General features: G+C 29.9%; 2 protein-coding genes across 2 annotated transcripts; both read right to left on the reverse strand.

Moving 5' to 3' along the window:
* Positions 1 to 308: 308 nt before the first annotated feature.
* On the reverse strand, positions 309 to 4,157 carry LOC124934951. The gene is made up of 4 exons (XM_047475434.1): positions 3,159 to 4,157; positions 1,724 to 3,079; positions 687 to 1,111; positions 309 to 522 (listed from the first exon to the last, which is right to left on the reverse strand). The coding sequence occupies exons 1-4, from the start codon at positions 4,155 to 4,157 to the stop codon at positions 309 to 311; spliced, it is 2,994 nt and encodes a 997-aa protein (XP_047331390.1).
* Positions 4,158 to 9,668: 5,511 nt separating this feature from the next.
* On the reverse strand, positions 9,669 to 12,983 carry LOC124936131. The gene is made up of 6 exons (XM_047476595.1): positions 12,432 to 12,983; positions 11,935 to 12,146; positions 10,560 to 10,803; positions 10,405 to 10,490; positions 10,221 to 10,312; positions 9,669 to 10,146 (listed from the first exon to the last, which is right to left on the reverse strand). The coding sequence occupies exons 1-6, from the start codon at positions 12,750 to 12,752 to the stop codon at positions 9,923 to 9,925; spliced, it is 1,179 nt and encodes a 392-aa protein (XP_047332551.1). The 5' UTR covers positions 12,753 to 12,983; the 3' UTR covers positions 9,669 to 9,922.
* Between the last annotated feature and the right edge of the window lie 2,363 nt (positions 12,984 to 15,346).

Raw genomic sequence — 15,346 nt, forward strand, 5'->3', positions numbered from 1 at the left:
CTCTGGATTAAGTCTTCATCCTTCATTGCGATTCTCATCTTCTTTCTCTCTCGGTGCGATTGTGTTGAAGTCTTCATCCTTCATTGCGATTCTCATCTTCTTTCTCTCTCGGTACGATTGTGTTGAAGTCTTCATCCTTCATTGCGATTCTCATCTTCTTTCTCTCTCGGTGCGATTGTGCTGACTGATAATCCTTCAGCTTTCAGTATTGACGATAATAGAACTTATGCATTAGGGTTCTGACATTCCCCACCCCTTAAAAGCCTCCTTGTAGAACGCGGTTTACTTGTAGGAAATCGTTCGCAGAACTATGGAAACTGGGATCGGAAGAACGTCCAGTCTTCCCAAGTTGAATCTTCTATCGCGGTATGAGTCCACTGAATCAAAGCTTGTGCTACGAGGTGATTTCTTCTTTTAATCAATCTTCTTTCTAATACAGCTTCTGGTTGTAATTGTATCTCTCCAGCTTCTCCGGTGGAAGGTAACGCCGTTTGTACCCCTTGAAGTTCTCCTAGCTTGGCCCTAAAAGAGAAACATGAAAAACAGGATGTATCTTAGAGTTCTCAGGTAATTTTAGTTTATAAGCAACTTGACCTATCTTTTCCAAGATGACGAATGGCCCAAAAAATTTTGCTGCTAGTTTAATTTTTTTTCTTGCTGCAACTGTAGTTTGTCGATAAGGCTACAATTTCAGAAATACCCAATCTCCCACAGCAAATGTTCTGTCTTGTCTTTTGCGATCCGCATACTGCTTCATTCTGTTTTGTTCCACAACTAAATTATCTTTCATCACTTGACTCATTTGAACTCTTTCCTTCAGGAAATCTTCCACTGCTCCTACTGATGTCTTCACCATATTTCCCATTGGCAAAGGTATCGGAGCAACTCCATATAATGCTTGATAAGGAGTCACTTTCAACGATGAATGAAAAGATGTATTATACCACCACTCAGCCAATGCTAACCACCTGCTCCAGAATTTAGGTTTATATCCGCTCATACACCTTAGGTAAGCTTCTAAACATTGGTTCACCCTTTCTGTTTGTCCATCTGTCTCCGGATGATAGACAGTACTTAGCAATGAGTTTACTCCAATAACTTTTAGTAGCTCCTGCCAAAAGTGACTGATGAATATAGGATCTCGATCTGTAACAATTGATTGAGACAATCCATGTAGTCTATAAATGTTTTCAATAAATTGATTTGTTATATGGGATGTTGTATAAGGATGCCTCAGTTTAATAAAATGACTATATTTAGTAAATCAATCCACCACCACTAAGATTGTTGTATATCCATCTGAAACAGGGAGTCCTTCAATAAAATCCATTGAAATATGTAACCAGGGTGAATCGGGAATATGTAGTGGCTGTAGTAATCCTGCTTTTGTAGATTTTTCATTTTTAAACCTTTGACATATATCGCATATTTTGATCATCTCTTGCACCTCCTTCTTCAATCCAGGCCAATAAAAGTTTGTCTTAATTCGTTGATACGTAGCCTGTGTTCCTGAATGTCCTCCAATACTAGATTCGTGCAATAATGACAATATTTCCTTTCTCAGATTTCCTTGGTTGCCTATATAAATCCGATTTTTGTATTTGATCACTTTTCCTTCATGTTTGTAGAGAGGGTATTTGTCTGGATGTGTTGTAAGTAGGATAATAAGCTTTTGTATTTATTTATCTTCTTTATAGGAATCTTCAACTTCTCCTTGCCATACTGAAGTGACTGTGGAAATCATTGTCAATTCTGCAGATTCTCTCCTAGATAGTGCATCAGCAGCCATGTTTGTTTTTCCTCTTTTATAGATAATAGAATAATTAAATCCGAGAAGTTTGGACAACCACCTCTGTTGTAATACTGTTGTGATTTTTTGTTCCATTAGAAACTTAAGACTCTGATGATCTGTCCGAATAATGAAATATCTCCCATATAAATAGTGTCTCCATTTAGTGACTGCCATAAGAACAACTAACAATTCTTTCTCATATGTGGAAAATCCCAAATGTGTTTTAGAAATGGCTTTACTTAGATAAGCAATGGGCCTTCCTTTCTGCATTAGTACTGCCCCAATCCCATAATAACTAGCATCTGTTTCAACTTCAAGATCTTCTGAAAAATTTGGTAATGCTAATACAGGGGTAGTCATTAAAGCTTGTTTAAGCGCCTTGAAAGACTTATCTGCTTCATCACTCCATTTGAACATTCCTTTTTTAAGCAAACCATGTAATGGTTTTCCAATAACACCAAAATTGCATACGAATCTCCGATAATATCCCGCTAACCCAAGAAATCCTCTTAAAGCTTTTATGTTTTTTGGAACTGGCCAGTCTTGAATACATGATATTTTCTGTGGATCAACTTCCACTCTGTTTCCACTAATCAAATGACCCAAATAATCTAATTTCTTTTGTCCAAACGAGCATTTTGACTGTTTAACGAGCAGGCTATTTGCTGTGAGAATCTTTAATACTTCTTCAAGGTGTTCCAAATATAACTCTATATTAGTACTGTAAATAAGGATATCATCGAAAAATACCAGTACATTTTTTCGCAATTTTTCTCTAAAAATATCATTCATTAATGCCTGAAATGTTGCAGGTGCATTGGAAAGACCAAATGGCATAACTCTGAATTCATATAGTCCCGAGTGAGTCCTAAAAGCTGTTTTGTGTATGTCTTCTTCTCGTACTCTTATCTGATGATATCCTGCTCTCAGGTCTAGCTTTGTGAACACCGTGGCTCCATTGAGTTCATCCAGTAATTCATCCACTACAGGTATGGAGTATTTGTCCTTGATAGTAATTTCATTTAATTGTCTATAATCCACACAAAATCGCCAAGTTCCATCTTTCTTTTTGACTAATATTACTGGTGAAGCAAAGGAACTGGTACTACTTCTAATAAAACCTGATTTTTTCATTTCTGCCACTAGAGCTTCAATCTCTCCCTTTTGAATAAATGGATAGCAATACGGCCTTTGATTTGGGGGAACAGCACCAACTTTGAGGTTTATTGCATGATTTGTAGCTCGAATGGGAGGTAGTTGGCTGGGTTCTTCAAATACGGATTGATACTGTTGGATTAAGCGAGGTATTCTTTCATTTATGTTTTCCCCCTTTTTGCATATTAATCTGTTTTGTTGAGTTAATTGCCTCCATGTGATATAATTGTCCTATAAAACATCCCAACCCTTTCCTGATACTTTTACCCATCGTCTCACCGCTCATAAGCCTGAAAGACCCTTTTTCCGTTGTGCCGTATAGTCGAATTTTCAGTCCGTTTACTTTTTCTTTCATACACCTTTTATTATAGTCTAGGCTGACTGGTCCAAATTTCTTCATCCAATCAACACCTAACACCATGTCACAACCCCCCAACTTGAGTGTTCTAATAGTGAGTGAAAACTCATAATCCTGCATCTTCCAAGTTAAGTTAGGAATACTATGTCGACTATGTAGAATTCCCCCATCTGCAATAGTGACTGTTAGTGGATTTGTCTCCTTGAGATCACAACCCAATTGTCTAGCCGTGCCTTCATCAATAAATGAGTGTGTACTGCCACTGTCGATTAGAATTGAGATCTTTCTCTTCTTGAGTTGTCCCAGAATCTTGAGTGTAGAGTTGTTAGTTGTTCCATTTAGAGTTTGTACTGATAACTCTCCTTCTTCTGCAACCACTTCTTCATCTGAAACTTCCTCATTCCTTAGTTTTTCTTCTAGTTCATCATCAAGACCTTCTATCACAAACATTTGACTATGATTCGTGCATACATGGCCTCGAGTATATTTTTTATCACATTTGAAACATAAACCCTTTTGTTTCTTTTCTTTAATTAACGCCCAATTTATTGTTCTTGTGGATTGATCTTGACTAGATTTATTTCCTTTGTTGTCTAACCAGGCTGGTTTCGGAAGATTAGCTTTGATTGAGTCTCCTGTCGTCTTTCCCGAATGCTTCACATATTTGTGTAAAGAAGGTAAGAATTCATCTTTATTTTTTGCTAATCTAATGGCTCTGTCTATGGTTTCTGGTTCCAATAGCTTCAACGTCTCTTTCAGTTCATCCCGCAACCCCCCCAAAAACATTGCACGTAGTAATTTTCGCTTTGAGGTACGTTCTTGGCAATAACTAGCGACCATAATTCCCACCATTGGTCAATGTACTCTGTTAATGAGCCTGTCTGTTTAAGTTGATGAAATTCAATAATGATGTTCTGATGACCTACTTCTTGAAAAGCTAATAAAACTTCATTAGTAAATTCGTCCCATGAAGTTATAGTATGATCTACCAAATAATTTGTAACCCATATATCCGCTCGTCCTTTAAAGAAATAGATCGCATAATTCACTTTGTCAATATCTTCAAGAACGAAATTTCCAAAAAACTGGTTAGCCTTTCTAACCCAACCCCTTGGATTTGTTCCATCAAATTTTTCCATGTCAATCCTAGGATTCTTTAGTGATAAATTTGTTACTGATTGCAATCCCATTAGTTTCGTAGGTCGTGAGCTTCCGGTTTTTTGAGATTTATTGTCGGTTGTCAAGATTGTATCTGGTCGCCTCAAAAGTCCATCTTCAACCACCTTTTTCCCTCCTTTTGTATTTGAAGAAAATACCCCTATAACTTCCTCCTCATTACTTTTGTTAGGTATGTTTCTTGACTCAAGCTTGGCTTCCAAATTAGTTAAGAAATTTGACTGCATTAGTTCGAGACGTTTGGTCGCATCTTGTTGGAATCTTGCAGTTTCTTGATGTATGAGTTCGAATTGTTTAGCATTTTCCTGTTGTAACTCAATGAATTGGGATACTAGCTTTTTTCTGATACCTTTTGCTGTTCTTGAAATTATTGCTGTAACGTAATAAGTTGGTTTGCCACAATCGTTTCTAGTTTAGTAGAAATAGTTTCTTCTAGATTATTCATGCGCTCGCCTAACTTTTGGATGCTTTCTTCCGTGGCTTGTGATCTTGTCATTTTGTAAACAGATTTTGCCGAGGATTGTTTAGCTCTGATACCAATTGTCGTGACCCACCAGTTCACGATACCAGCAAACTGTAAGTAACTCAAATAGGAATAGATTGCAGAATGGATAAAGAAGAAGATGATAAAGAAATAGCATAATGGGTAAAGAAGAAGATGATAAAGAAATAGCAGAATAGGCAGGGAAGAAGACAAGAGAATAGAAAAATATCAAGAACCAAGGTTCAAGATGATTTATTAGAAGAAAGGTAAAGTGTTAATCAAAAAGATATCTCCAAAAGTTATAATCCCCTTCTATTTATATTAGGAGGATTTAACCATATACATATTTATTTACTAATTGTTTTTATTACTTAATTATAATTATTAATAAAACTATTTATTTAAATGATGACAGGTGGCATTTCTTTTAATGAAGCTTCTCTGGATTAAGTCTTTATCCTTCATTGCGACTCTCATCTTCTTTCTCTCTCGGTGCGATTGTGTTGAAGTCTTCATCCTTCATTGTGATTCTCATCTTCTTTCTCTCTCGGTGCGATTGTGCTGACTGATAATCCTTCAGCTTTCAGGTATTGACGATAATAGAACTTATGCATTAGGCATTAGGGTTCTGACAGATTACATATAATAACTAAGAATTTACAAAAATAAACATTGAACAAATTCTTGGGTTATTTTTTTTTTTATCAAAAACAGTTGGAGCGAAATAGATTAATTAACCTAATATTAATAATGGATGACAATGGGACAGATTATGGCATGAAATGGGTTTACTATTTCTACTCATTCTATTTCAGAAATTTTTAACTACCATTCTCATTCATTTCGGAATCTGAAAATCCCCGCAGTGCCAGTGGAACCACGTTTAGATGCATTACTTTTATCATTTGGAATATAATAATAAAATAAGGTGGATGATGCAGGATGATTTTTATTTTGTTTTTTTTTATTTTTTTAAAAAGAGAGGAAAGTCATGATCTTGTGTAAGAATAAAACAAGCCTATGCCAAATATTGTTTTCATAATGGTTTTCTATCTAAAAAGAGTATTAACTTAATATATAATAATAAAGCAATCTGGTCCATAACTAAGAATTATATAATTATTATATAATAAAACAGTAAATTGTCCCTTATATAATTAATTTTTAATTAAAAAATATTCACACTCTTACCATATAATAAATAGCCCTAATTAATTTGAAATTTAAAATTCATTCTCTTCCTATTCCTATAATTTTTAAAGCTAAAATTAAAAATTTTAATGTATATTAAAATTATTCTCTTACTAAATTTGTATAATTTTTAGGATCATATTTTTTATCTATTATTTTATTAATAATTGTAGTGTTATATCATTTGTTTTGTTTGTGTCTATGTGAATCGTTTTTATACTTTTTATGTTACGAAAATAAAAAAATTTAGTATAAATATATATAGATTGAGAATCTTGAAATTCAATAATTTTTTAATATCAAATTTAAAGAGAAAGAGAAAAAATAATATTTTATCTTTTTTAAAATAAAAAATTGACAATCCTTCCTTATTTGAATCGGAAACAAATAAAGTAATTTCTCATTGTAAATCTCAAAGAGTTAAATTTTGATGAAATTACTCTTGAACGAGATATTAGTTTACATATTTCTATGTGACGACATCTTGTTAACATCATGATGAAATTAGACGGGTTTAAATTAAAATGTGGTCATATCAACCTATTCGAGATCTGAATCTCGAAAACATTAATGTCGATTTCAATACTCTTTGTTTAAAAAATTCTCATGGTTTGAGTATTCTTCTATACTACAAAAATCGTAGATCTTAGCTTCAATAATAAATGGGTGCAACTTTTATTATTGTGTTATATTTGTTTTTGTGAAAAACAAATTTAGTCGGGTAGATTTTAAACCGCTCTTGCGTAAGGCACCGTTATATCATATCATGTAAAAAATAAAAATAAAATTTTGACAAAATTATATAAATAATTTTTTTAATATTTATTGAAAATTTATATAATTATAAAAAATTAAATTTAAATTCTTATAAAATATGAAGAATAAATAAATTTAATGATATTATATATTTAATTATGTTTATTAGTGTTCAAATCAAAATTGTGGTGAGATCGAGACGAGAATACAAATATCAGCATCGTTGAACTGAATTGTTAAAAAAACTGCCCTAAGAAGCAGAAGGTCCCTTTCTAAGCGTATTTTTAATCCTTAATCTTGATCATGGTAGTTGAATAGTAATCAACTAAAATAACTTGTCCATCCTTAGCCGACTTGAAATTTGAATTCATTTCGTTTCTTTTTTATTGCTTGTCAAAAAAATAAGAGATTCTCTTGTTCTTTGATCAAAATTAAAAGAAATTGAAATTTATGAATTGAAAACTTGGTTTTAAAGAGAACAAAAGGCCAATAATTTCATGTGAGCCAAAATAAAAATCCAAATAGCCTATTATTGTGTTTGTAATTTCTTTTTTATTTAATACTCATCTTTTAATTCATTAATCTACATTAAAGATAATTTTAGTGATATTTACACAAATATATCTATCATTCCCTTTCAAATAAATATTAATTGAGTTTAACAAGTTTTTATTTATGTTTTATTTGGAATTGGATATATATAGACGAACCGGCCTTATGGCTGAGGTGGGGTTAAGCCCACCTCTAGCTTATCCATAATTTTGGATATAATATATATTATTTTGAAGAGGGTGTTCAGTATACTTTAATATTTGTAAGTATTGTTTGAGTATATTTATTTTATTTTTGTTTTATTTGAATGATTATTTGAATTTTAATTATGTTTTAGAATTTGTTTATATAATTTTTAGTATTTTTATAATTTATAGGTATTTTTTATCTTTCAAATTTATTTATTTTTTATATATATAAATCATATTTTATAATAAATAATTATTTTATTTGAATAATCAATGTTAAGGTAATATATTCTCATCTTTCAAAAACATATTAAATTATATCTTATTGTTTTTTTGGTTATATATTATTATTTATTTTTTTTAAGTTAATTCCAAATATTATTTTTTATTTTTCTATAATTATACATCCTAATAATATATGAACCCACAATTAACAAAAACATATATAAAAATAAAAATTAATTATTTTTTGTGCTATTTATTTTATTCATTTACATTTAATAACAAATATCTTAATTATAATTTTATTGGACATTTTATTTATTATTTTACATGTTATAAATTGAATTTAAAATATTTTTATTTTATTTAAAAGTAAAGATACTTAATTAAAAATTTACTTTATTAAATTTATTTTAATTTTATAACATATATTTTTTAATATCCATTATATATAAGAATGAACCTTGAATCTATGTTAAAGCTAAAAAAGCTTAAACAAAAACAAATATATATTTTTAGGGTAGGAGAAGGACACCGGTTCCTATTTTTTCTTTTTAAATTTATTTACTATTTTCATTTATAAATCTAAAAGAAAGATTAAACCCACGTTCATCATTCACCACTCGTTAAATCTATAAAAAAAAAAAAATATATTTTATTCAACACCAGCCCCAAATAAATTAAATTCATTTTATTTTTTTTTAAACTCATCCTAATTGTAATTTAAATAAATTAAATTCATTTTAATTTTTTTTTAAGTCACCTAATTGTAATTTCTGGATCCATCCCTATATATATATATATGGCCGAAGTTATTTAATTAACCTAAAAAAAAATAATGATAGTTATAATTTTGAAACGTATTGATATATATAAATAAAATAAAAAATATTTTAATATTTTGGTTAATTAATTGATTTCATAAAAAAAATGAGAAGTAAAGTGGTGTTTAATATTTTTTGAATTATTTAAATAATCAAAGCACAACCAAACCAGGCCTAAGTGTTATTATAATTTCTTATTATATTTAAAATTTTATAAAAATAAATTATAAATTTTGGTTTAGATAATAATAGTCAAACAAGCCTCCTAATCTCTCTCCCTCTAGCTCCGCATTCTCTCCAAACCTAAGTCCTACTTTCTCTCATCTAGTTTTAATAATTTTGTTTTATAACATAAAAGTAGGACAAGCTTTTATTTTAAGATAATATTGTATAAACATATACTTTACAAATTCAATTATCTTTGAAAAGGTCAAACATGATTAAATAAGGGTGTAATAATTTTACCACACCCTTATTTAGTTGTTGGAATATGATATACATCATATACTATATTTTGAAAACATAATTTTAGAAAAATATACATAATGCAAACAATTAATCAGGGTGAAACAATAAACAATTATATTTATATAATCAGATAATTAGGACAATTACCTGATTATTATTACATTTATTATAAAAAAACAATTTGAACCTATTTAATCTAAACTAAATTAATTTATTATTAGAATTATTCAAATTATCAATTAAAATATCAAAATAGAAACTAGGTTATAAATTATAATAATCTCCTTAATGTGATTGTCTATAAAGTTTTAAGAGCCTTAATGCCCTTTTGACCTAAATAACCCAATTTTAGGCCTTCAATTTCAATCTAACCCTAATCATCAAATTAAGGAAAGGCATCTACACTAAGATAGGTAAGCAGAATTTAAAATCAATACTTGAATCAACTACATATAGAGTGATTCAAACCTGCTAGAATTCAAAATATTACTAAAAACTTAGCTTCATCTTTCAATACTGCCATCATATAATAAGGTTTATGATAAATTAACAAGACTTTTCAAGAAAAATACGCTCTTAACTAAACGAGCCACATTATTCGACCCACACATACATTCACTAACAAACAGATTGGTGGTGCATGAAATAGACAGTCAATACAGGTTTAAGTGAACGCAGCGTTTAAAAACCAAAACAAAAAAAAAACAGTTAAATCGTTTTCCAGCACACACCACGTTCTTCTTTCTATCTATCAATCTATCTCCATTGAGAGTTATGAGAGGAGAAGAAGGTGTAATCGGGGTGGTTAACTTCCAAAAGACGAAGCCAGTTACCTGCAGCATTCAACAGAGAACTGAATTTCTGGCTTTCATGAACTCCATTCGAGTTCCATATATCTGCCTTGAACTTATACGAAGCAAGCCCAAATGTCTGTAACGACAACTTGCCAGGATTATCCAACTCACTGCTACTATTCACACCTGTCAAACCCATTATCCAAAATCAATTACAAAAAATGACAATTACTCTGTAAAAATAAATAAATGAGACTCACCTCTAGTAGGTGTTGATAGAGAGTGGAATGTTAAGAAGCATGCATCTAAATTCTTTAATGTGGGACCTGTTGGTATTCTGTAAATCGGGTACCTTTTATTTTCAAGAGACACGATAAAATTTAGTATTCAAGAATTGTATTTTGTAGAAGATTATATAAAACTGTAATTTGGATAAAGGCTCACCAAGCTACAGAAACCCAGCTTGCAGGATTTAGATCACAGCTTCTAAATGTTTTCAGTTTAGGAAACATAGAGGCCAACACTACAATCTGTTAAAATACACACATATATGATTAATGATGATGATAAAAAAAATTATAAAAAAAACTAGGACTTGCCTTGTCAGCAAGAGGCTCACGGCCATAAGGCGAATCCTGCTCAAAGTATTCAAATGTAAGCAAACCAGGAGGATTAGTGACGTCACTCTCATCACTTGATGATCCAGTTACAGCATTATGACCTCTCTTGTGCTGGCTCCAACTGGCCTGGTGGTTATTTCCATTACTCTCTCTACTGTATTCATTACTCCCATCACTACTACTATCCCTTGATGAATCTCCATCACTCTCCTCACCAGGTCTCCTGATTAATTCAAACAGATAAGAAGAATTAGTGAAAACTTAACAGATTATGTCTAATTAGTCTCAGCAACAACAAAGCTTATTACTCTTCCAAGCAGTTAAAAAAGAAACCAGAGACAGTTCTGGTTCCTAACGGAAAGAAACAACTAAAAGTTGTTTAAAGAACTTACCATGGGTAAACTAGTAGATGACCTTAACAATATTCTAATAGAGAAGAAATTGGAGGGATTCCCATGAGCATTAACTTCAAATTCATCCACATAGTCTAAATTTCAGACCAGCATGTTGTAATTTTATTTCTCAGGTAAAAACTGATCAAGTTATTTCTGTAGCATGAAACATTTCAAAAAGCCTACAAGCCCAGTGTTCATCTTGGATGAATGAGTTTTTCTATGGGACCTTTTTATCTTGAAGATTAAGACCTAATGCCGAACACTACTATCTCATGAATATCCTAAAGAGGGTTCTTTACTTCATAGTCATAGTGTTAATATTTTTCATCAGTGCAGTTGGGTAAAGATTTCAGTTTTGACATAAGCAACTCCTATAATGGCAATCCATGTTGATTTAACAACAATAAATTTATGAACAATTCAGAAGAATGGCTTTCAAATCAACATCCAAAATACTCCTTATATTCTAAAAATATATATATTTATACCCTTCTTTTTACCCAAATAACCCCCCAAATAACCTACATCAAACAAGATTATTTGGAAATAACCACTTGGTTATTCAAATAACCTAAGATCAAACAAGGCCCAAATGAGATCCTACATGAACAGATCAGAATTACACAGAGACTGGGAGTTGTGGTTAAACAGTACTACATCCCTTCTTACAATGTTCTTGATATACTTAAGGCTTTTGGACTATGAACTAATGGCTAAGATAGATATGAACAGTGCATGAGAGATATATGGATTCCACAAACACAAAACATTCATAGATGACACATATTTTAAGCCATTTTTTATACAATCAATCAAGTTCCACCAATATAACAAACTCAAGCTAAAGAACTTCAGGAGAAACGGGAATTTCAAATCACAATAACACAATCACTTTCTAACCCTACATTTCATATACAATCGGATAGAACTACACAACATCAGTGAATAAGAGAACTAACCTGAGTTTCATTGCCGACTTTAATGGATCTATATACAACTGAATACCAGACAGATACGGAACATAGTATTGCACAACAGAGTCAATGTCATTCATAACAAGAGGAACTCCAGCTCCATATGCACTCCATTCTCCAAAGGATTCCCAAAGATCCCCAAGTATGAAGTATGGATTTGGGCTATGCTCGCGCATTCTCCATGCCCTCATGGACATCTACAAATATTCAAAGGACATGAAATTAGCAAGGTATACATGAATATTAAAATATTTCAGCAACAAAAGAGCATGTGATAGCTGTTTAAGTCATCTTGAATCGGACTTTGTGGAAGTTTATACAGGGAATTGGCAAGAATTATGAGTGGGGAAAATGAGTAATTTCAATACTTTCATGCCCACTAATCTATATGAAAAATGGAAAACAAACATAGACATTATCTTTGACTAATTACAATCTTTGAAGAATAAAAAAAAAACCCTAATTCTGAAAAATTGAAGTACCTTGGATACATGCTGAGCTTGAACCCAAGGAGTGGTGTGTTCCAGAAATCGATCTAAATTAGTTAAATCACTTGCTCTCGGTGTCGAAAGCGATGAAGAAGGCGCAGATGGAAGTTCCTTCGTAGTTGACGATGTCTCCGAGTCGGTTCTCCTATCGGCATCAGATGAAGATGCCTTGGAACTTGGCTTGGAAGATTTATTACTATTCGGATGTAATCTCTGTTGTTGCTGCTGCTGCTGCTGCAACCTTCGCATCGCGGGTGGACAGTAGAAACGGTCTTCACCGCCTCGACGACTGCGAGTCGCTCTGGATGCAGACATTCAGGAGGATTCTTACGAAGAAGACAAAGATAAGGCTTCTCCGTTTATTTGTATTATAGGAATGGATGATTTCTCGTTGATTTGTAGTAAAGAATTGATGAACAGATGTGAAATGTTTGAGTTTCTTGAAGAGGTTTAAGTGTTTGAATTAGGGTTTTTGAGGTGCGATGATGATGAGGAGGAGAGATAGAAGAATTCGATGGGAGATTGTTCGAAGCGAGAAAAACCAGTTCTCAACGGAGACGGGGGTTCACCTTTCTTATCATATACCTTCTTCTAGATAATTCTAATTTCCATGAAGAGTTATTTCTCTAGTTGAACATAATGTAGACATTTTAATGGAAATATATATATATAATAAAAGTAGGTTTAGACTTTTCTTTTTCTTTTTTTTCTATTTTTTTAATAATTTATTATTTTTATATTTATTGCATTTAATATAAGAGATAAGATTGTATTAAATAAATTATTTTTAAATAAAATATTAATTTAAAAAATCAACTTTTTAGATAAAGTTAAACAAATTTTGACAAAATGAACCAAAGATTTGTTTTAATTACATATTTTTGTAATCCTTATCTCAATTCAAAATTTTGACAATTTTTTACATATTTTTTTATTTATATTTTCATGTTTTATAAATTATTTTCACTTTTTTTATAATTTTTTAATATAATAGTGATGGTAAGAAAATTTTATTTTAGAATAAAATAAAAAATAGAATGTTCCATATTGTGTTACCATTTATGACTAAAATCAAGTAGCTTTTATTTATGTTTTTTTTATGTTTTTTTTTTTAAATAGTTCACAATAGACAAAAAAAAAAAAAAAAAAAATGAATTGAATAAAATAAATAATATAAAATTAGTTATTTAAACGCGAATGACAAAGAAATTTCCGACAGAAGAAACAATCAAACAACAAAATTAAATTCTCAAATAATAATAGAAAAAATAACAAATATTTAAGAATAAACTTAAACAAAATAATTGTAATTCTAATGCAATTGAAAATGTTAGACAATTTTTTACACATTTTATTAAATGAATTTCAATTACACTTTCATAGGTTCAAAATTACACTTCTGATTTTTATAATTTTCAAATATAATAGTGATGGTAACAAATTTGTATTTTAAAAAAGAGATGCTCAATATTGTATTTTATGTTTGTTTTTTTAAATAGTTCACAATAGACAAAAAAAAAAATGAATTGAATAAAATAAAATAAATAATATAAAATTAGTTATTTAAACGCGAATGTCAAATAAATTCCCGACAGAAAAAACAATCAAACGACAAAATTAAGATTCTCAAATAATAATAGAAAAAATAAACAAACCACAAAACAAATATTTAAGAATAAACTTAAACAAAATAATTGTAATTCTAATGCAATTGAAAATGTTAGACAATTTTTTACACATTTTATTAAATGAATTTCAATTACACTTTCATAGGTTCATAATAGTGATGGTAACAAATTTGTATTTTAAAAAAGAGGTGCTCAATATTGAGTTACCATTCATGACTAAAACCATGTAGCTCTTATTTTGTTGTTTGATATTTTTTCTGAAAATAGGCCACAATAGAAATAAATGAAAACGAATTGAATAAAATAAATCATACAAAAACATTTGTTTAAACACTAACGACAAAGTAATTTTTCAAGAAAAAACAATCAAACGACGAAAATAAAATTCTCAAATAATAATAGAAAAAATAAGTAAACGACAAAACAAACATTTAAGAATACATTTAAGCAAAAAATTGTAATCCCGACACAATTAAAAATATTAATAATTTTGTACACATTTTTTATTACATGAATTTCATTTACACTTTGATATGTTAAAAATTATTTTTTATTTTTTATAATTTTTAAATATAATAGTGATGGTAACAAAATTTTGTTGTTAAAAAGAGATGCAATATTGGATTACCATTAATGTCTAAAACCAAGTTGTTCTAATTTTTTTGCTGTTCCAAATTTTTATTTCCTGAAAATAGGTTAAGAAGTAAAAATAAATATACATTGAATAAAATAAATCATAAAAAAAGAGTTGTTTAAACAACCATGGCAACATAAATATTTTCGTAAGAAAAAACAAACAAACGACAAAATTAAGATTTGAAGTAATAACAGAAATAAGCAAACGATACAAATAAACTTAAGCAATAAATGGTAATCCTCGTCGCAATTAAAAATATTGACAGTGAATTTCACTTTGATATGTTAAAAAGTATTTTCAAATTTTTTGTAATTTTCAAATATAAAATAGTAATGGTAACAAAATTTTATTTAAAAAATAGATGCTCAATATTGTGTTACCATTCATGTCTAAAACCAGGTTTCTCTTGTTTTTGTTTTTTGATATTTCTTTTTCTGAAAATAGGTTAATTAAGAATTATAAATAAAAGTAAATTTATTAAAATAAAAAAAATAAAAAAATAGTTGTTTAAACACCAACAACAAAATAAACATTCCGAACAAACAAACGACAAAATAAACATTCCGAACAAACAAACAACAAAATTAAGATTTTTAAATAATAACATAAAAATCAAGCAAATCACAAAACAAATATTCAAGAAT

This window comes from Impatiens glandulifera, chromosome 4, assembly GCF_907164915.1.
Source record: "Impatiens glandulifera chromosome 4, dImpGla2.1, whole genome shotgun sequence".
Classification (NCBI taxonomy): Eukaryota; Viridiplantae; Streptophyta; class Magnoliopsida; order Ericales; family Balsaminaceae; genus Impatiens; species Impatiens glandulifera.